General features: G+C 36.9%; 1 protein-coding gene across 8 annotated transcripts in view; it reads right to left on the reverse strand.

Annotated features, from left to right (window-relative positions):
• Positions 1-23911, reverse strand: part of CASK (calcium/calmodulin dependent serine protein kinase) — a 455537-nt gene that overhangs the window by 106955 nt on the left and 324671 nt on the right. For all 8 annotated transcript variants that reach the window (XM_023557951.2, XM_010597744.3, XM_010597743.3 and 5 more), the window contains exons 7-9: positions 22930-23105; positions 16444-16566; positions 4291-4374 (exon numbers count right to left, since the gene is read on the reverse strand). In XM_023557951.2, coding sequence (XP_023413719.1) covers positions 4291-4374; positions 16444-16566; positions 22930-23105 — 383 coding nt within the window. The remainder of the gene's footprint in view (positions 1-4290; positions 4375-16443; positions 16567-22929; positions 23106-23911) is intronic.

Below are 23911 nucleotides of genomic sequence, written 5' to 3' on the forward strand. Positions count from 1 at the left end.
CACATGAATATGAGGCGACTGAAAAAATATCACGGCTCAGGTCAAGTGCACCTTAGTCCTCAAAGTGACATCTCTATTTTTGAACACTAAAGAGATCTTTTGCAGCAGATTAGCCCAACGTAGTATGTCATTTGATTTCTTGACTGCTGCTTCCTTGGGCGTTGACTGTGGATCCAAGTAGAATGAAATCCTTGACAACTTCAATATTTTCTTCATTTATCAGGATGTTGATTATTGGTCCAGTTGTGAAAATTTTTGTTTTCTTTCTGTTGAGGTGTAATCCATACTGAAGGCTGTGGTCTTTGATCTTCATCGGTAAGTGCTTCAAGTCCTCTTCACTTTCAGCAAGCAAGGTTGTGTCATCTGCATAATACAGGTTGTTAATGAGTCTTCCTCCAATCCTGATGCCCCGTTCTTCATATAGTCCAGCTTCTTGGATTATTATAGCTATTATAGTGGGTGTGAAATGGTATCTTATTGAGGTTTTAATTAGCATTTAATGAAGGCACCTTGGTGATGCAGTGGTTAAAGCGCTTGGCTGTCAACCAAAAGGTTGGTGGTTTGAACCTACCAGCTGCTCTGTGGAAGAAATATGTGGGAATTTGCTTCCATAAAGATTTACAGCCTTGGAAACCCTATGTGGCAGTTCTATTGTGTCCAATAGGGTCATTAGGAGTTGGAATCAACAAGATGACAGTGGGTTGGTGTGGTGTTGAATCTAAAGACCAATTTGCGAAGAACTGTCATCTTAAATTTTGAGTCTTACAATCCATAAACGTAAAATATCTCCCCATTTATTTAGATATTCTTTAATTTTTCTTATTAATATTAGTATATAAGTCTTACACTTTTTTGTTGAATTATTCCCAAGTATTTAATTCTTTTTTGACATTTTTGTGAATAAAAATTGCTCCTTAATTTCATTTTCAGATTGTTCATTGCTCATATATACAGATACAATTTAATTTTGTATACTGATGTATCCTGTGACCTTGTTGAACTTGTTAATTAGTTTTAATAGTTTTTTTTTTTTTTGGTGTGTGGATTCCTTAGGATTTTCTATGTACAGGATTATGCCATCTGTAAATAAAAAGTTTTTCTTTCTTTCCAATCTGCATGTCTTTTATTTTGTTTTCTTGCCTGATTATAAGAGGGCCTGAGAATTTCTGTTTATAATAAGTTCCCAGGTGATGCTGATGCTGCTGGTCTGGGGGACACACTTTGATAATCACTGCTCCAAAGAACAGATATTATATAACAGATATAATAGCAGAGGAAAGTAATGGAAGGGAAGTGAATATTACAATACAACACAAGTATAAGATTCTTTCTAGATATTGGAGGAAAAATAACAAAATGGTGAGAAGTTTAAGCATAATTATTTTGGAAGAAATACATAAATAGAGATTATCCAGTGAAATTTTGGTGTTCTATACTTTTTTAAAAAGGCTTTAAAAATCTCAAAAATGTTAATGTCACTGATTAGAAAAAAAGCTAAAATGGTATGGAATGCTCACTTAAGAATTATAGTTGTTTATAAACAGAGTACCAAATCAAAGGTATTAAGATTAAAATAATAATAATAATAATAATAATATTGATAGCAAATACCACCTATGGAGCACTTACTACTGCCAGGTGCTGTCCTAGATGCTATAGTATAATACATAATTCATTTAACCCTTAGAACCCTATGGATTAGCTACTATCATCATCCCCATTTTATAGATAAGGACATTGAGGCACAGAGAGTTTAAATAACTTGTTCAAGGTTGTTGTTGTTGAGTAGATTTCAACTCACAGCGACCCCATACGACAGAGTAGAAAGCCCCGTAGGGTTTTCTCGGCTGTAATCTTTACAGGTGCAGATTGCCAGGTCTTTCTCCTGTGGAGCCTCTGGGTGGGTTTGAACCATCAACTTTTTGGTTAGGGGTATGTGCTTAACCGTTGTGCAACCAGGGCTCCTTATTGTTCAAGGTTACACAGCAATTAAGTGTCAGAACCAGGATCCACCCAAGGTAATCTAGCTCCAGAGCCCAGTCTTTCCCATTATGCTATATTCCCTCTTTCTTCTTTACACCAATAAGTAAAAAATTTCTACCTCTGAGTAAGTAACAAAGGCAAATTTCTACTGCTTTCTATGAACTTCCCTTTAATCACTTCAAAAGGAAGCATAAAAACTTGGTTGTCACCTACCATTTGAGGAACTTAAAAATAGCATCTGGGTAGAAGGATGGACACTTAACTGTTCACTTGTGAAAATAAGATGTGTGGTAGGCTCTGAAAGCCAAGGAAGTTGCAACCCCTGTTCTAGAAGCTTACAGAAGGGGCAGAGAGAGGAGAATTAGTTCCTTAAGGAGGATAGGTGTAACATGCTTTAACTGGGGTGGCTGAATCACTTAAAGGAATACTTACCAGAAGCTGAAAAAAAACTCAACAATGACCTGCTGATGTTCCTAATTCTAGGTTGTTTGGTGGGTCTTGAAACTTTACATAACCATGCAAAGGGATGTGGTTAATCCACATGACCCCCCTTTGCCACGACAGCTTGGCTCTGTCCAAATGAATCTTAGTCACGACTTTGGCTATTTTGGGCCCAAGTCTGACTTTGTGGCACTGGGAGAAGTACAGCATGCTTCTTGTGATTGGGGAAGCCCTAGACATATGGCAAAAGGCCTGTACTTAAGCAATGAAAACTTCAACCAGATAATATAATGTCACGTAAGGCCAAAGAAGGGTCAGAATTAAAAGACTAGGAAACAGTTGAGAAAGAAGTATAATTAATAGTTTCTTTTGGGGGAAACTAACTTCAAAAACAGCTGACCAAATTTTACTTTGGACAGTAACATTTTCTTCTTGCGTATGCTACAGTGGTTCAGGAGTTTCTCAAAGCAAAGAAATTAAAGTCTTGGGAATTTTCTTTGGGTACCATATCTCAATAAGGGTATATAATTAATAATGTACTTTTGCTGAGGATTTTTAAAGCAAATAAGGAAGAGCTAGTTTGAAACCCTGACTGCAAAAAGAATTAGGAGAAAGGCTTAACTAGGAATAAGCATCAACAATGACACATTAAAATTTCCCTTGGTCTACAGTAGAATTGTCCAATAGAATATTCTGCAGTGATGGAAATCTCATATATCTGTGCTGTCCAATATGGTAGGCACTAGCCACCTATCGTTACTGAGCACTTGAAATGTGCCAGTGAGACTGAGGAACTGACCTTTTAACTTAATTTTAATTAAAATAGCTACATGTGGCTCTACAAGGTAATATTGTTGCCTACACAGTTTTTCCAAAATTCATATAAACATTCTTACAAATCTAGAGTCATATACAATCATTCATAAATTTTCAAAGGTTGAATAATAACAAATGAGTAATGTTATTGTAACTTACGACTTACCTGAAAGTACTTAAAAAGTTTTATAGCTGGCAGAGTCATATAAGGAGGAATACTATCTACTCAATCACTTAGAGGAGAAAGTTAATATTTTGTACAGTAATCAAAAGAAAAGTCAAACATAATTGAATTTTAATACAATAATATAATACAGTTTCTCTGTTACCTAGGGGGGAAATGCTGTTCCATAGCATTTTCTCCCAGTGTTTAAAAGACGCCATTATTTTCTGTTGGATCTTTTTCAGTACCTCTGAAAGTCAAATGGACTCCCCACAAGGGCTAACTGTCACTTCCCTCTCTCTCTCTCTTTTGTGTGTGTATGTGTGTGTGGTGGGGGATAGAGGATAGGGAGAATGGGAAGAGAGAGAAAGGCTCCTAGGAAGAATAATGAAAAGGAAAGAAAAGTAATCTGAAAAAATTCTCTAGTAGACAAATATAGTGGGGATTTTATGTTCTGCTTCGCAATGGCTGTTAAATTGTAGTTCCAATTCTAATTCATCATTATTTCCACTGAACTAAACTCACATTTTCCGTCAAAATATTTAAAGTATGAGAAAATGTGGCCTATATTCATATTCAACAATAATGGATAACAACAATAAATTAATATTTTTAAAGCGGCTATATCTCTGCAACGGATGAACAAGTCTAAAATATGATTAATCTTTTACTTATTAAAATTGATTGTTTACAGTCACACTTAGATATTACCTTAAACAATAATTTTTAAAAAATCTTCTTGAAATGGTGGTAATTTTTGGGAATGAGGATTTAACTTTAAGGAAGACAACGGCCAACACTAGGATATATTTATGGGCATTGAAACAGAATAAAAACATAATCACTAGCTCCATCTGTCTGTTTTTTTGTGGATTTCTTTAATTTACCTTTAGTTTCCTCCTTGCATTGAATTTCCTCAGTTGCTCTACTGTTTCTGGAAGATGAATCTTGTAGGCATAACGATCTCGCTCCTAAAAAAGAAGAAAGATAATGAACATATATAACCATTTAAAAAACTGAAGAAGCTTAATCTAAAGCAAACAATAAAGCCCAAATTCTTAAATATAAGACTTGTATGTAACTTTAGGAGAACAGAGGTTTTATTTCATGATACAGGATATAAACGTCAAAACTAACAGTAAAATTACATTTTGTTTTCAGCATAAAAAAGGGCTGAAATATTAGCTCATCATGGCGAAAATAATTAATCATAATTATTACGAAGGTATGAAGTTACCTTTGACATGATCTTATCAGGTAAAATGAGCACTTGAAAAATTAACTCCACAACTGATTCGGCATTCTGTGTTGTCAGGGATAACTGGACTATGAAAATCAGAATCTTTTAACTAGAACAAATTTTTCAAGGGCATCTCATTCAACCATTTTCCCTATGCAGGACCCCCTTCAATCCCTGATGGATGATCGTTCTGTTTGGCCTTCCCCTGTAGGAGCTCACTACTTGATGGCAGCCTACCATGATTTTAACAAAGACTAATTTTGAGAAAGTTCTTCCTCATCTTGGGCCCAGATCTGGTTTGTTTGGATTAACTCTGTCTTCCGGGGGTAACACAGAATAAACATACTACCTCTTCCATATAACAACCCTTTCAGAGTTAAGAGGGGAATCATGTCCCATCTAAATCTTCTCGGAGATAATGTTGCCAATTGCCTCCGCTAGTCCTCAGATATATTTACAAACCTCTTGTCATTCTTCTTATCCCGCTTTGGTACTGTCCTAATATGTTGATGCTTTTTGAAGATTTATATGCTATAAGTATTCATTCATTTCATAAATATTTATTGAGAGCCTACTATGTGCCAGGCATTGTTCTATGTATTTGAGAGATACAGTAAACAAAATCAACAAAGACTCCTGCCCTCAAATAGCTTATATTCTAGTGGGAGAAGATGAGAAAATACAAAAAATAAAATAGGTAAATTACATAGTATGTTAAAAGTACTGTGGGATAAAGCAAAAACTAAAGCAGAACAAGAAATACTGGTGGGTTACGATGTAAAATAGGGTGGTCAAGGTAGGCCCAATTGAGAAGCTGATATCTGAAAGAGGTGAAGGAATGGTCTAGGCAAAGAGAACAACCAATGCTAAGGCCCAATGGTGGGAGTGTGCCTGGAATTTTCGAACAGCAAGGAAATCAATGTGTCTGGAGTGAAGTGACCAAAGGGAGGAGAACAGTAGTAGATCGGATCAGACATAAGGATGGGACAGGCCATAAAGGGCCTTTGGGTTTTATTCTGAGAGGGAGAGGGAACCACTGGAAGATTCTGACTGGGAGTGACATGATCTGATTTAACTTCAAAGGGACGCCGGTTGTTGTCGGTAATAAGATTGTAGGAGAGTGAGAGGAAGAAGAAAAAAACAAACAGGGAGGCCAGTTAAGAGGCTATTGCAGTAATTCAGGTAAGAGATGATGGTGGATGGAACTAGGTGGAAGCAATAAAAAGGATGAAAGGTAGATGGACCTTGGTTGTTTCCAGTTTTGGGCTATTATATATTGCTGTTGTTGTTAGGTGCTGCCGAGTCAGTTCTGACTTATAGCGACCCTGTGCACAACAGAACGAAACACTGCCTGGTCCTTCGCCATCCTCACAATTGTTGTTATGCTTCAGTCCATCGTTGCAGCCACTGTGTCAATCTATTTCGTTGAGGGTTTTCCTCTTTATATGTATTAAGCTGCTATGAACATTTGTGTACAAGTGTTTGTATGGACATTCAGGTTCATTTTTCTTAGGTAAATACTTAGGAGTGGAATGGATGGGTCATATGGTAGGAGTATGTTTAATTTTTTAAAAAAACTGCCAAGCTATTTTCCAACTTAGTTGCAACATTTTACATTCCCACTAGTAGTGTATGAGCTCCAGTAGCTCTACATCCTCACCAACACTTGGTATAATCAATGTTTTTGATTTTAGCCATTACATGTGTATAAGTATTTTATTGTGGGGTTAATTTGCATTTTTCTATGACTAATGATGTTGCACATCTTTGTACCTGCTATTTGCCATCCGTAGATCTTTGCTGAAGTGTCTGTTCAAATCTTTTCCCCTTTTGGAATTGGGTTGTTTTCTTAGTACTGAGTTTTGAGAACTGTTTACATATTTAGGATATAAATTCTTTATCACATATATGATTTGAAAATATTTACTCCTAGTCTGTGGCTCAGTCTTTTCATTCTCTTAACAGTGTTTTTCGAAGAACAGAAGTTCTTAACTCTGAATATATTTTGAAGATACAGAGAACAGGATTTTCTGGGATGTGAGAAAGAGAGGAGTCAAGGATGACACCAAGGTTTTTCAGCCTGAGGAATGGGAAGTTTGACACCAGCAGAGCTGGGCAAGACTGCAGATGGAACAGATTTTGTAGGGGTGGGGATGGGGGTTAGGGCGAGAGGGTTGGGAAGAAGATCAGGAGTTTAGTTTTGGACTTATTAAACTTGAGATGTCTAACATTCAAGTGGAGATTCAAGTAGGCACTTGGAGATACAAGCCTGGCATTGAGGAAAGAAGTCTGGGCTGGAGATATAAATTTGGGAGTCATTAACATTTAGATAGCATGGAGTATTGAGCACTTAACTATGTTCCAGGCACCAAATTAGGGACTTTCACATGCATCATTCCATTTGTTCTTTAGAATGAACTATGTAAGATAGTAGAGAGAACACTAAACATTAGTTATCTCAAAAGTGTGATGGCTCAAAAAGGGTGAACCAAGTGACAGCATGTTTTGAATCAAGAGTCTAAGGCTGCTCTGCCTAATACAGCAGCCATTAGGTACAGAAGACTATTTAAATTTATTAGAATTAAAAGAAATAAAAATTCAGTTCCTCAGTTATACAGCCACTTTTTAAGCGCTCAATAGCCACATGTGGCGTATCGGACAGCATGGACATAGAACACTGCCATCATGTCAGACAGTTTTATTGGACAGTTCTAGTAGGGAGTCTCTCTCTTTCATCTTACTACCACTAAAGCAAGACTAAAATCTAATTTTGCTTAAAATGAAATTGCTTAACATTGTAGGCAAATGTAAGAAGAGAATTTTCTACTGCTATACAAAAAAAGAAAAAAGCTTTTCATTCTCTTCCTCAGACCCATAGCTTCTATAGGATCTCTTTGCCTTGATTGCTCTTACCCTCAAAGGTAACCCACGTGCAAACAGTGTCCGGAGGAATTATATGAGCATGTCACTTGCATTGTATCATTGCTCAAAAACTTCCAGTAGCTTTTCATTCTCTATACCCTAATATTTAAATTACTTATTTTGGCATCCCAGGCTGTACACATTCTTCCCTCAAACCAAATTTTTCAGCCTACTACTGTTACAATCCTTCAGGTACCTGACTGTATTAAACCAGTTTGCTTTCTGCCTCTGCCCCTCACATCCTCTGAATATATCTTGCACTTTTTAGTGTTTTTGCCTATGTTCACCCGCCCTGTACTTCCTGCATGAAGTACATGTCCCTCTTCAATCCCACCAACATGTGTAGCCTTCCCTGGAGCTCTGGTCTAGAGTGAGCTCTCATGCTCCTCTTCAGTCTTCCTGAATCTTTACTTATATACTCTCATGTGGTGCTTATCATGTGTGGCTGCTTTAAAGTTATCGTTCTGTGTCTTTAAGTTATATTAATACCATTTGAAAATCCACTGTAGAGCCTGGCTATGCCTTTCTTTCTCTAATAGACTGGGAAGTTTAGTACATACCTGACTGTTAACACTTTTTTTCTAGTGAATATCTTTTGTGCTTATCATTCACTAAGGTGAAGTGAAGAAAGATAAGGGTACATTCAAAAAGTATGTTTCTTTATACCAATGTTCATTTGCAGAATAATTCACAATAGCCAAAAGGTGGAGACAACCCAAGTATCTATCAATAGACGAATGGATAAACAAAATGTGGTGTATATATATACTAAAAAAAAAACAAAAAAACAAGCAAACCCATTGCCATCGAGTCAATTCTGACTCATAGTGACCCTATAGGACAGGGTAGAGCTGCCCCATATGGTTTCCAAGGAGCGGCTAGTGGATTCTAACTGCTGACCTTTTGGTTAGCAGCCACAGCTCTTAACCACTGCACCACCAGGGCTCCATATATATATACACAATGGAATATTACTCAGCCATAAAAAAATAAAGTTATGTTACATGCCACAACATGGATGAACCTTGAAAACGCTATGCTGAGTGAAATAGGTCAGACACAAGAGGACAAATATCATATGATCCCACGAATATAAAATATCTATAACAGGCAAAAGCATAGAGACAGAAGTTTATTAGTGGTTACTAGGGATGGGGGGAAGGGACAATGGGAAGTTATTGCTTAAGGGCTACTGGGTTTCTGTTTGGGGTGATTAAAAACTTTTGGAAAGAGTTGTACAACATGGTGAATGTAATTAATGTCACTGACTTGTACCATTAAAAATGATTGAATGGCAAATTTTTTGTTCTATGTTTACGTAATAATAAAATTTAAAACAAATATGTTGTTTAAATTATATTTTCTGATTACTTTTTAAAAAGATCAGATGAAACCTCAAGATTAAAAGTCTGTTACAATATCTCTTAACAGAAAATACATAAACAATAAGAAAATCCCAAGGCATTATAAATGAGAGAAAAGAAATAAAATAATATTTTTCTGGATTAAATAGTCCCACCTAAAACTAACAGTAATGTGATATTAATTCAGAAAAATTTCCATAATGATGTGCCTTGCACTTTAATGAAGTATTTGATTCAGAGTCTCTTGTGCACACGAGATACTGAATACACACTTAATTAATGCATTGACTGAGTCTTCCAAAATTCAAGTTGACTAGCCTGATATAAATATCTTTTTCATCTTTTATTATAGTCAACATACTTTATGGTCTACGCATTAAGGCTACAAAGGGTGTGAAAAGTGTTCAACCTCCTATAAGCAAAGTACAATCTTATCTGGACTGGTCCCTTTTGTTTTGTTGGAATGAATATTTACTGAAGCATCATTAATTCAGATAGATGAAGGTGTTAAATAAGTATAATTTAACAATCATAAGACATTCATGGAAACCCTGGTGGCATTCACATATTACTCGATCAAATTCTTTTTTTATATGAAATGACTTAATAGGAAATTTTTCTTTTGGTTTTACCAAAACAACAACAACAATAATAATTTTCATTGACTTTTTTTCTTGTTAAAATACAAAGCAGCAGTATTATGACTTTGTGTACTCTTCATTACAAGGATTTTCATCATCTCATTTCTTCATTTTGCAATTATTCAAGAGCTTTTCACACTTAAAACAGCTTAAATTTTCATCATTGCTAAATCAATAGCAGTTTCCTCCATGGCAGTAATTTATAAATATACACAGACAAGTATTTAACTACACCATAAGCGTGTTCTTAACAGCTAGGCAACACTTTCATTACATTCTTCCATCTTCAGATGACACATAAGTAGTAAAGTAAACTGTAGTTCAGACATGACACTGAGCTCAAACAGCCTTCTGGAATTTTTCGTTTAAGTTATTGGCATTGTTTTGTCTTGCTGGTGCCAGAAATCCATTCTGTGTTAAGCTCAGGTTGTTTAGAATAAGAGTTATAATCATTGGAGGGGACAAGGATTTCCAAAAATAAATATGTTATTAGCCAAGATCAGTTTTGATAATGAAAGTCACTGTAAATATGTACTGTTTAATGCTAAAACATTTTCTAAAGAATCTTAAAAATGACTAATATGGCTACCATTTTCATTGTTATTTCCCACTTAAACTAACTTCCAATGAACAAAAGGCCCCAACTATGGAGAAATTGAGAAAGGAAAAGGAGAAATAAGTATACCCTTAAATTATTCATTTTTGGGGGGAGAAAAACTAAGAATGTATCTAAGAACTATTTACTTACTCTTTTCTGTCTTGTGGACTGTCTATGAGAAATCAGGAATAACTAGAATTGTATATGCCAAGTAAGAAATAACTGGAACTGAGTATCAGAGGAAAAAATATACATTTGAGAGGTAATATTCTTAAGGAGAATCAAGATCTACTAGAATCTCAACATTGTTCTGTACTATTATTCTATGTCATTACTATTAAGATACACTGTTAATATATATTTTAATGTATCTTATTATTTTACATAACCTCTGGGGAAGTTAGCATGGTATAATGAATATTCATTCGTTCTTTAAATCATTAGCAAATATTTATTGAGCATCTAATATGTGTAAGACATTCCCTAGGTGCTAAACAGAGGTGAACCAACAGCCAAAAATTCCTACGCTTATGCAGTTTATATTCTATGGGGGTAGACAGACAATAAGCAGCTAAGTAAAATATAGGTAGGAGCCCTGTTGGATCAATGGTTAAGTACTTGGCTGCTAACCAAAAGGTTGGCAGTTCGAACACACGAGTGCCTCTGCGGGAGAAAAGACCTGGCCATCTGCTCCTATAAAGATTACAGCCTAGGAAACTCTATGGGGCAGTTTGCTATGAGTCGAAATTGACTCGATGGCACACAATGACAACTAAATGTAAGTATATCTTACGGTGACAATTGCTTTGCACAAAAACAAGACAGGGAAATGGGACAGGGAATACTGGTGACAGAGGGTGTTCTTTCCCCCAAATTTCAAATAGAGTGTTCAAGGAAGGTCTTACTAAGAAGTTGGTATCTAAGCAGAGTTAAAGATGGTGAGGGAATAAGCCATGAAGATACCTGGTGGAAGACTGTCCTAGGGCGAGGATACAACTAATGCAAAGGTGTTGAGACAAGACTGTACCTGCTGTCTGAGGAACAGCAAGGAGGCCAATATGACGGGACAGAGTGAGAGAAGGGGAGAGTATTAAGTAATTAACTCAGAGCCCTACCAGGGAGCCAAATCGTATAGTGGATTAAGAATACCTCAGGGAACCTGGAAGACATTATGCTGAGCGAAATCAGTCAGATGCAAAAGGACAAATATTGTATAAGACCACTATTATAAGATCTTGAGAAATAGTATAAACTGAGAAGAACACATACTTTTGTGGTTACGAGGGGGGGGAGGGAGGGAGGGTGGGAGAGGGTTTTTTACTGATTAGTTAGTAGATAAGAACTACTTTAGGTGAAGGGAAGGACAATACTCAATACGCGGAAGGTCAGCTCAACTGGACTGGACCAAAAGCAAAGAAGTTTCTGGGATAAACTGAATGCTTCAAAGGTCAGTAGAGCAAGGGCGGGGGTTTGGGGACTATGGCTTAAGGGGACTTCTAAGTCAATTGGCAAAATAATTCTATTATGAAAACATTCTGCATCCCACTTTGAAATGTGGCGTCTGGGGTCTTAAATGCTAACAAGCGCCCATCTAAGATGCATCAATTGGTCTCAACCCACCTGGAGCAAAGGAGAATGAAGAACACCAAAGTCACACGATAACTATGAGCCCAAGAGACAGAAAGGGCCACATGAACCAGAGACTTACATCATCCTGAGACCAGAAGAACTAGATGGTGCCCGGCCACAATCGATGACTGCCCTGACAGGGAGCACAACAGAGAACCCCTGAGGGAGCAGGAGATCAGTGGGATGCAGACCCCAAATTCTCATAAAAAGACCAGATTTAATGGTCTGACTGAGACTAGAGGAATCCCGGTGGTCATAGTCCCCAAACCTGTTGGCCCAGGACAGGAACCATTCCTGAAGACAACTCATCAGACCTGGAAGGGACTGGACAATGGGTAGGAGAGAGATGCTGATGAAGAGTGAGCTACTTGTATCAGGTGGACACTTGAGACTGTGTTGGCATCTCCTGTCTGGAGGGGAGATAGGAGGGTAGAGAGGGTTAGAAACTGGCAAAATTGTCACGAAAGGAGAGACTGGAAGGGCTGAGTCATTAGGGGGAGAGTAAGTGGGAGTACGGAGTAAGGTGTATATAAGCTTATATGTGACAGACTGACTTGATTTGTAAATGTTCACTTAAAGCTCAATAAAAATTATTAAAAAAAAATAAACCCTTATATCCACCGATAATTACCATTTAGGAATGAAAACTGAGAAGTCTTAAAACTATTTATTATTAGTTTTAAAATGACAGTCAACAATAAACCTATTACATGATAACAACAACAACAAAAAGAATACCTCAGGGGAGAGGCCTGCCCTGAAGGCACAAATTTAAGGATCAGCAGTGTATAGATAACATTTCAAGTTATTGAGACTAGATGAGGTCTCCAAGGGACTGAGTATAGATGGAGGAAAAGAAGAGGAGCAAACATGGGGAATTATGGCATTTCAATATGAAGAGGTAGGTGAAGGAGATGAGGAAGAATCAGCAAGATTTGAGGGGGAGCAGGCAGAGAGGTAGATGGGAAAGCAGGTGATCGAAGTGTCCTGAAAACCAAGAGGAGACAGGATGGATGTCAAACGTTGCTGATATACCAAGAATGATAAGGCCTGAGATTTGACCGCTAGATTTGACAAGTGTTCTTTTAGTGAAGTGGGAGATTCAAGCCTGACTAGAGTGGGTTCAAAAGAAAAGGATGGGAGAAAATAGAGGAAGTGAGTACAGACAACTATTTCTAGGAGATTTGCTGTCAAGGAGAGCAGAGAGAAGGGGCAGAAGCTGGAGGAGGGCTGTCGTTATTGTTAGGTGACATCGAGTCGGTTCCAACTCAAAGGAACACTACGTACAACAGAACGAAACACTGCCCGGTCCTGCGCCATCCTCACAATCACTGTTATTTGGGCCCATTGTTGCAGCCACTGTGTCAATGTGTCTCATTGAGGGTCTTCCTCTTTTTTGCTGACCCTCTACTTTACCAAGCAGGATGTCCTTCTCCAGGGATTGGTCGTTCCTGATAAAATGTCCGAAGTATGGACGACAAATACTCACCATCCTTGCTTCTAAGGAGCATTCTGGCTGCACTTCCTCCAAGACAGATTTCTTCGTTCTTCTGGCAGTCCATGGTATAGCCAATATTCTTTGCCAACACCATAATTCAAAGGCATCAGTTCTTTGGTCTTCCTTATTCACTGTCCAGCTTTCGCATGCATACGAGGCTTGGGTCAGGCACACCTTAGTCCTTCAAGTGACATCTTTGCTTTTTAACACTTTAAAGAGGTATTTTGCAGCAGATTTGCCCAATGCAATATGCCATTTGATTTCTTGACTGCTGCTTCCATGGGCTTTGATTGTGGATTCAAGGAAAATGAAATCCTTGATAACTTCAATATTTTCTCCATTTATCATTTGCTTACTGGTCCAGTTGTGAGGATTTTTGCTTTCTTTATGTTGAGGTGTAATCCATACTGAAGGCTACAGTCTTTGATCTTCATCACTAAGTGCTTCACATGCTCTTCACTTTCAGCAAGGAAGGTTGTGTCACCTGCATATTGCAGGTTGGTAATGAGTCTTTCTCCAATCTTGATGCTGCATTCTTCTTCATATGGTCCAGCTTCTCAGATTATTTGCTCAGCATATAAATTGAGTAAGTGTGGTAAAAGGATACAACCTTGACTCACACCTTTAGTGATTTTAAAGCACATAGTATTCCCATGTTCTGTTCCAACAACTGCCTCATAGTCTATGTACAGGTTCCACATAAGCACAATTAAGTATTCTGGAATTTCCATTCTTTGCAATGTTACCCATAATTTGTTATGATCCACACAGTCAAATGCCTTTGCATAGTCAATAAAACACAGGTGAACATCTTTCTGGTATTCTCTGCCTTTAGCCAAGATCCATCTGACATCAGCAATGATATCCCTTGTTCCATGTCCTCTTCTGAATCTGGCTTGAACCTCTGGCAGTTCCCTGTTGATGTACTGCTACAACCATTTTTTAATAATCTTCAGCAAAATTTCACTTGCGTGTGATATTAATGATATTGTTTGATAATTTCCACATTCTGTTGCATCACCTTTCTTTGGAATGGGCACAAATATGGATCTCTTTCAGTTGGTTGGCCAGGTAGCTGTCTCCCAAATTTCTTAGCATAGACAAGTGAGAGCTTCCAGCATTGCATCCCTTTGTCGAAACATCTCAACTGGTATTCCGTCAATTCCTGGAGCCTTGTTTTTCTCTAGTACCTTCAGTGCAACTTGGACTTCTTCCTTCAATACCATTGGTTCTTGATCATATGCTATCTCCTGAAATGGCTGAATGTCAACCAATTCTTTTTGGTACAGTGAGTCTACGTATTCTTTCCATCTTTTTTTGATGCTTCCTGAATCATTTAATATTTTCCCCATTTTTTTTTTCTGAATCATTTAATATTTTCCCCATAGAATCCTTCAATATTGCAACTTGAGGCTTGAATTTTTTCTTCAGTTCTTTCAGCCTGAGAAATGCTGAGCACGTCTTTCCACATTTCATTTTAATATTTTACTTTGTCTTTTTGAGCTTCCCTTTGAAATCTTCTGTTCAGCTCTTAATTTCTTCCTTTTGCTTTAACTACTCTACGTTCAAGTGCAAGTTTCAGAGTCTCTTCAGACATCCATTTTAGTCCTCTCTTTCTTTCCTGTCTTTTTAATGACCTCTTGCTTTCTTCATGTATGATGTCCTTGATATCACTGCACAACTCATCTGCTCTTCAGTCATTCGTGTGCAATGCATCAAATCTATTCTTGAGATGGTCTCTAAATTCAGGTGGGATATATTGAAGATCATACTTTGGCTCTCATAGACTTGTTTTAGTTTTCTTCAGCTTCAACTTGAACTTGCATATGAGTAACTGATGGTCTGTTCTGCAGCTGGCCCCTGGCCTTCTTCTGACTGAAGATACTGAGCTTCTCCATTGTCTCTTTCTACAGATGTAGCCTACTTGATTCCTGTGTATTCCATCTGGTAAGGCCCATGTGTATAGGTGCTGTTTATGTTGTTGAAAAAAGGTATTTCCAACGAAGCAGTGGTTAGTCTTAAAAATTCTATCATGTGATCTCTGCAGTTGTTTCTTTCACCAAGGCCGTATTTTCCAACTACTGTTCCTTCTTCTTTGTTTCCAACTTTTGCATTCCAATCACCAGTAATTATCAATGCATCTTGATTGCATGTTTGATCAACTTCAGACTGCAGAAGTTGGTAAAAAAAATCTTCAATTTCTTCATCTTTGGCATTAGTGGTTGGTGCATAAACTTAAATAATAGTCATATTAACTGGTCTTCCTTATAGGGGTATGGATATTTAGGATAGATCTTGAAGTGTTCTTTTTGACAATGAATGCAACGCTGTTCCTCTTTAATTTGTCATTATATATATATATATATATATGAATAATAATTTATATAAATTACAGCATGTTAGATCCAATGGAGGTTGGAAATTGATGCTGCAGATAAGAATAAAATTGCCAGAGCAATGTCTTTGAGTACGTGAAAGATAAGAGATTTAGTGTACAAATGAAATGGTTTTGGTAGGCTGGATTAAAATCCTGGTTCCATCACTGACAACTTCTGTAACTTGGGGAGCAAGATCCTGAATCTCTTTGAGCCTTAGTTTTTTTTAACCTCTAAAGCGAGAATTTCCTGGAATTACTGAACTGTATAATGTCTTAACCAAACAGTACTGTTTCATTAAAGTCCCAAGTTACAATTTTCCTTAGTACTCACTGGGAAGATAGGATATAAAAAGAATTTTTAAAATCTGCCTTTTTTCCTAAAATAGTAAATCCATACTTAGTATCTACTGAAATAAGAGTAATGCTGTAAAGCGCACACTCACACCCAAAATAAAGACCATTTTTTATTATAACTGATAACAATTTTAGTTGTCAATTTGTACATCTTTGGAACATGTGTTTATAGAGAATGAACAGTCCTTCCTCCCTGATGTATTCCGTCTTTTCCACTTTTGTACTCTCTGTCTAATAGCTGAATGTCACTCGAACAGTATATTCTGTACTCTGATGTTTATAGATGATGGGCAGAAGCCCCAAATAAGAAAGATTAACAAAACTGTAATAAAAAATGCTCAGAAAAAAAAAAAAGGTAGTTCCTGTCATTGCAAGTGTTCAATCAAAGTACAGATGGCCACCTATGAGCTTATGTACCTTAAGCCATGGGTGATTCAGTGCTTCATAAACAGTGATTCTTTCAGCGGGATCCAGCATCAGCATACGACGTACTAGGTCTTTGGCACTTTCAGAAATATGGCTCCACTGCCTTGGATTCATCTGAAGAGGAGGAAGGAAAAATTACACAGTTATCTTCACCAAGAAGCTAGTATTCACCATCACTTACTACACCTGTATTGTTTTACCGTGATTAAAATTCTCAGGGCAAAGAACAGAAACATGATTCTAAAGACTTGCTTTCAAAGGAAAAAGGGGAAAAATGTGATTCTTTTTTTCCTTGTTATTATATGAGATTCTGCATCATTAAAAATTCCTTACATATATGTTCTTGTTGTTATGTAAATTATATTTTAATAACTGAAGAATAGAATGTTCATAGTTGCAGCCTCTACTTTTATATCATCAGCAAAGAAACCAGAAAAAGAATACTCTGATCCAGAAAGGACTAAATAAAATTTAAAAATTTAATTTTTTAAATTTTTATTGTGCTTTAAGTGAAAGCTTACAAATCAAGTCAGTCTCTCATACAAAAATTTATATACACCTTGCTATATTCTCCTAGTTGCTTTCTCCTTAATGAGACAGCACACTCCTTCCCTCCACTCTCTATTTTAGTGTCTGTTCGGCCAGCTTCTGCCCGTCTCTGCCCCGCCATCTCCACTCCAGACAAGAGCTGCCCACATAGTCCCATGTGTCTACTTGATCCAAGAAGCTCACTCTTCACCAGTATCATTTTCTATCCCACAGTCCAGTCCAATCCCTGGCTGAAGAGTTGGCTTCATGAATGGTTCCTCTCTTGGGCTAACAGAAGGTCTGGGGATCATGACCTCCAGGGTCCTTCTAGTCTCATTCAGATCATTAACTCTGGTCTTTTTACTAGAATTTGGGGTCTGCATCCCACTGCTCTCCTGCTCCATCAGGGCTTCTCTGTTGTGTTCCCTGTCAGGGCAGTCATCAGTTGTAGCCAGGCACCATCTAGTTCTTCTGGTCTCAGGCTGAAGTAGTCTCTGGTTTATGTGGCCCTTTCTGTCTCTTGGGCTCATAATTACCTTACGTCTTTGGTATTCTTCATTCTCCTTTGCTTCAGGTGGGTTGAGATCAATTGATGCATCTTAGATGGCCGCTTACTAGTGTTTAAGACCCCAGACGCCTCTCTCCAAAGTGGGATGCAGAATGTTTTCTTAATAGATTTTATTATGCCAATTGACTTAGACGTCCCCTGAAACCATGGTCCCCAGGCCCCTGCCCCTGCTATGCTGGCCTTCGAAGCATTCAGTTTATTCGGGAAACTGCTTTGCTTTTGGTTTAGTCCAGTTGTGCTGACCTCACCTGTATTGTGTTGCCTTTCCCTTCATCTAAAATAGTTCTTATCCACTATCTAATTAGTGAAAACCCCTCTCCCTCCCTCCCTCCCCCCACTCTCATAACCATCAAAGAATATTTTCTTATCTGTCTCAACTATTTTTTGAGTTCTTATAATAGTGGTCTCATACAATATTTGTCCTTTTGCAACTGACTAATTTCGCTCAACATAATGCCTTCCAAATTCCTCCACGTTATGAAATGTTTCACGGATTCATCATTATTCTTTATCGATGCATAGTATTCCACTTTATGAATATACCATAATTTATTTATCCATTCATCCATTGATGGGCACCTTGGTTGCTTCCATCTTTTTGCTATTGTAAACAGTGCTGCAATGATGCCTTCCAGATTCCTCCACGTTATGAAATGTTTCACGGATTCATCATTATTCTTTATCGATGCATAGTATTCCACTTGATGAATATACCATAATTTATTTATCCATTCATCCACTGATGGGCACCTTGGTTGCTTCCGTCTTTTTGCTATTGTAAACAGTGCTGCAATGAACATGGGTGTGCACATATCTGTTCGTGTAAAGGCTCTTATTTCTCTAGGATATATTCCAAGGAGTGGGATTGCTGGATCGTACGGTAATTCTATTTCTAGCTTTTTAAGGTAGCGCCAAATTCATTTCCAAAGTGGTTATACCATTTTGCATTCCCATCAGCAGTGTATAAATGTTCCAGTCTCTCCACAACCTCTCCAACATTATTATTTTGGTAAAAATTAAAATTTTTAAAGAAATCTTTTTTGTTTTAAAAATGGAATTAGCAGTAATTGTGAATCTATGCAAAGTTATTAATAGGATATTTTGGTCACCGTATATCAAGTTCAGCATTTAGAAAATATATATTATTACCATAAACTCCATAGCCAAACCTATTGCCGTCAAATCAATTCTAATTCGTGGTGACCCTATAGAATAGAACTGCCTCATAGGGATTCCAAAGCTGTAATTGTTATGAAGCAGACTGCCACATCTTTCTTCTGTGGAGGGGCTGGTGGGTTCAAACTGCCAACCTTTCAGTTAGTAGGTGAGTGCTTACTAAACCACCAGGGCTCCAAATTCACATGTATATTGACTAACACCAAACAAAAAAATTATAAACTGTTCAAATGACACAGGACTTGTGAGAAAGGCTACGGATCTGACAGGAAATAACTGGAGAAGGGGAGAAGCGGTATGTCTGAGACCAAGAACCAGAAAAACCAAGCTTAGGGTTTGGAGTTGGAAAGGCAAGCAGGGATAGGATGGAGTAGGGTTTCATTCTCTGTCCAACATCAGGAAGTGGATTGACCAGGTAAGCTTATGTGAATTGCCTGGTGCTAGCAATGCCGTGGCCTGTCAGAGACCTATGTTACCTTCTAAGGGAGAAAGACAGAGAATAAACTCCACAATAATTTAAAATCAAATTAAATCATAACCTGCATCATGGCACACATGAGTCATCACAATCTGGCCACAGTCTTTCATTAGACACTAAGCTCTGGCTAATGGGAGGCTTTGTATTCACCAGATAAAAAAAAAAAATTTTTTTTTTTTTTGATAGGGAGGGAAAATGTTTCTATGTTAGGGATAGGTCTTAAAATTGGAGGGTTTTCCACTTTCTTATTCTAACATGCAGAATTCCAAGCAATAGACACTTCTTCTTGTCAAATCCCATTAAAATGAATGCCATGAGACTGCTTAAAGATTGTCATCTGACTGAATTGTGATACACTGACCAGTTTGAAATAAGTGATTAGATGGGCTTGGCTAGACTTGTTCTTGCTTGCCCATCCTGGAGTTGATGTGCCCTTTATAGTCAGAACGATTTTGAGTTGAGAAATCATCTGAAAGTGGCAGTTAGATTTCTGAAGTGAGTAGAGGTTTAGAAAGTTTATCCCTCTACTCTTTTTATGAGGGAGTCCATACAGGGTTTTCTCTTCCTTTGGCTGAGAAGAGTAGCCGAAGTTAAGTTGGAGGTTGAGTATATAAGGGGGAACAAAAGGGTCACCAACTAGTCTCACGTATTTGAATACCAAAGCCATGGCAGCCTAGAATTCCACTCTGTAACTCTGATCTAAGATTACACTGCATCTTTTATATACTTTGAGAAACATATATATTTTGTCCTTCATAAAAAAAGTTAGTTAAAATTAAATGTTAGTACGTATTCCAGTTAAATAGTGTTCTCTGAAATCTACCTTAAAAGGATCAGGTAAGCTAGCAAATGAGAATAAAAAATTAAATTAAAATCACTTAAGACCTGTAGTAGTTTATAAGTTATGACAATTTAAATGTACTACATTGCAAAGGTATCATCAAAATTTTATTGAAAATATCCATTGAGATCAAGAATTTTGTTAACAGTTCTTTTGTTAAAGAACCACCACAGTGATGAAATGATATTTTTGAGATCGGCTTTAAAATAATCTAGTATTATGTGGAATATAGGTAAAACAAGATTGGCTATATGTTGACAAGCATTGAAGCTGGGGGTTCAATATACTATTATCTCTACTTTTTTATTTGAAAATTTCCATATAAAAAAAAAGCTGACAGAATCATATCACAGTCTACAAAATAAATAAATAAATAAAAGGTCCATCAGATTTATCACTGAGGACAGAGCTGGATCTATACTTCAGACTAAATGGTTTTTCATAAGGAAAGCCACGAATATAAGCAAGACAATAGATTAGACAAGTAAAAAAGTAAATAAGGAATTAACCTCAAAGCTTCAAGCCCCCAGGTACAGAAATTGTAATATAGCTGCCACCATCCATCTGACTTACTGTAATAGTTAGACTAGAAAAAAAATTAAAATAATTTAATTTTAAACATGTGTGGATAGTCCACGTTTCTTACCAAGAAACAAAAATAATTATTCAGTGCTTTAAAAATAGACAAAATCAAATACCAGAGGCTCTTGGAATAAAGCACATTGCCTTGGAAACCAGGAGGTTAGCAACTGAACAAACACAAAGGAATAATTCTATTATTAGCAAATGCTTATAACTCAAAAAGGCAAGTGGAAGATTTTATTGTATGGCACCTATGTTGTAAGTTGCCGTGAGGACCAAATGAATTAATACATGTAAAGTGTTTAGAACAGTTCCTGGCACATAGTTAAGTACTGTGTATGAGTTAGCTATCATGATTGCTATTATTATTATGCTGATGCATTAATTAATTGTACATTTTCATATGTTAGTTCTCTGTGATTTCCCTTGGAAAAATTCAACCAGAAAGCCATGGCTATGCGTTCCTGATAGCCATTCACACTTCCCAGGAATTGTAGGGTGATTACTTAACAAGCAGATTCCTGAGACACTTGATTACTCCAATGGCCAAATGACTCTAAGAGACGCAGAAACACCTAAACTTAAAACATCTTTCTCTGTTAAGAGTTTTGGCATAATCTTAATCCAAACAAAAAAAAATTGCATTTATAAACCGATGGTGCCGCTGACAAAGCATCATTGCACCAAAGGAAGAAAAAAAAAAAGTATAAACCATTCTCATTTCCACTAGCTTCAGCTGTGGCTTGAAAAAATAAGGCTGCAACGCTGAAAATACTTTACGTTCCCCTGCCTGGCCCCCGTTTTCTTAATTTTTTTTTTTCAAGTCCAATACAAAACTCTAACATTACTGAGGAACTGAAAAGGAAACTTTAGGGGCCTCACAGTTCTGGAATCTAGTGTACATAAACCTGTGTTTCATTTTATGTTGCCAGTCAATCATGGCCAAAACTGAAACAGTGATTCTGCTGAATAGAAAGTAGAGGTTTTAGTAATAGGGGGAGGAAAAAGAATTTTCCCAGCATGAACTGCCCTGAACTGATATCCAGATACAGAGTACCACATGCTTCCCCATGTAGCAACATATTCCCTGTTAGCCATACATAAGGGCAAAAACTGTAACAAGAAGCTCGGGTAGTGGAATCAATCATAACCTTATTTATTTCTAAGAAGTCTTTAAGTCGCTTTATAGCCATTCATAATGCCAGTAATTATAACTTAAAAGTTGTCATTTTAACTCTTTTTAAGTGTATAATTGCATGGCATTAATTACATTCACAATGTTGTGTAACCATCACCACTATCTATTTCTAAAATTTTTCATCACCCCAAACAGAAACTTTCTACCCATAAATAATGAAGAACGGCTCTAAATTATATTATGACATGCTGTGATGATATTGGCATTTCAGTTTATTCTGGAATGTAAATGGCAAACTAGTAGGCTGTGCTGGCTGACTACATAAAATACAACACCATGTGTGAAAAAGCAAAACAAGTAAAGGCTATTAGAGACTAAATTTAAAATTAAGATAAACAATGATTAAAATTAACCAGATAAAATTTCCATTTTAACTTTACAAATTAAGCAAAAAGCTTTAAAAACTGAAGGTCTTTTCTCAAATCACACAAAGAAGGCCATAGAAGTTCATTTTGTAGCTTAACCTGAATGAATGGGTTTGGTCACCAGACAGCTAATGGATACTTTCAAATCTGGGTTCAGATTTGTCACAAACAGCTTACCCAGGGTAAAATAAAGTTCAAATCCTATCTTGGCCCAAATTGGTTCACTGAACTAGAGTTGGCTTTGTAAATGTCTTACAATCTGAGGGCCCAGGACTCCTAAGCTGTGGACTTACATTTAGGGAAAGATGACACACACATCTACTCTCTGGCTTATCTACTGTGCTAAAGAGGACTAGGGTACATGTTTTCAGGTCCAAAGACAAAGTTGGAATCCAAAGAACTGGTATAGGCTTTAGATGCAGCACAGAAGGAAGGAAAGTGAGAAACAAGGCAATGGTTGTTATGAAGACAGCCTTCTTTCTTGACCATCTGCATGATTGTTTAGCTAGTAAAAAAAAATAGCAACTCAGAAATTTAGTACTTGAGGTCTATGCTGTCTTACAAGGCTACTACATCAAGGACGTATGAAAAGATCATTTCTCTGACTAGATATCCATATGACAGTCAATCAGTAAGCAATTCAAAGAAAGTGATTTTAAAAAACACTTTTCAGAGTAATAAAAAATATTTTTCAGAATAATTTAATCTGAATGGCAAAATAAAACACTCATAATACATTACCTTATATTTTCCTTTAATAATGCCTTCAAACAATCTTTCCTTGGTTCCATAAAAAGGCAAACAACCACTTAGCAGAATAAAAAGGATCACGCCACAACCCCAGACATCTACAGGTTTTCCATAAGGCTCTCTTTTGACCACTTCTGGGGCCATAAAATGAGGTGTTCCAACGCGTCCTACATTTAAAAGAACAACATTAAGATAAAATATCTACATAAAACGGGTTTATCACTTGAAAACTAAACATAATAAAACAATAAAAAACTGAATGAAAAGTTTAACAATATCTCCTCACCACCTCTCAGCTCCCCCGCAAAACCAAGTTCAAAGAAGGGAAAAAAAAATTACTTATTTAATCCTCTTGAAAATATTGAACCCAGGATAGGTACTTTGTTTTCTAATACTCTATTGAATTCAGCAGAGTACACAATAGGTATTTATATATTTCTTGCTTCATGAAGTAGTTTAAAATTTCTAATTTTCACATGTTTGAAGATCACTAAAAACATGGAGCAGAGACAGGTGGAACAGTCAGCATGTAGAGTCTATGACTACCCAGGAAAGAGTTGGGCAAGGCCTGCCCTAGGCAAAGGCAGAGGCACAGGCATGGAGAGGAGGGGGCAGAAGTGAGAATTTGTGGGAAAAAAAGACTACTTTTGACTTTCTACTGGAAATTCCCAAATTAAAGCAAATGCTGACAACTTTCATTTGAAATACAAATTTGAATCTGAAATCCTGTTAAGTTGATTTTGAGTTGATTGTAGCAATTAACAATAGTTAATAATATTTTGTTACAATAGGATTTTTTTAGCCCCTTAATGTTAACATTTGCAGAGAATGAAAGCAAATATATGACATAAACTAAAACAAAATTATGAAAAAAAAAATATGAAGCTCCTCCTAATTCGACCCTCATTACTCTGTCTTCTCCAAAGAGATTTCGTTTTCCTCTATCAAAACTAGGTTTCAGGAAGGAATCTGA

This window comes from Loxodonta africana, chromosome X (assembly GCF_030014295.1).
Source record: "Loxodonta africana isolate mLoxAfr1 chromosome X, mLoxAfr1.hap2, whole genome shotgun sequence".
In the NCBI taxonomy this organism is placed as follows: domain Eukaryota; kingdom Metazoa; phylum Chordata; class Mammalia; order Proboscidea; family Elephantidae; genus Loxodonta; species Loxodonta africana.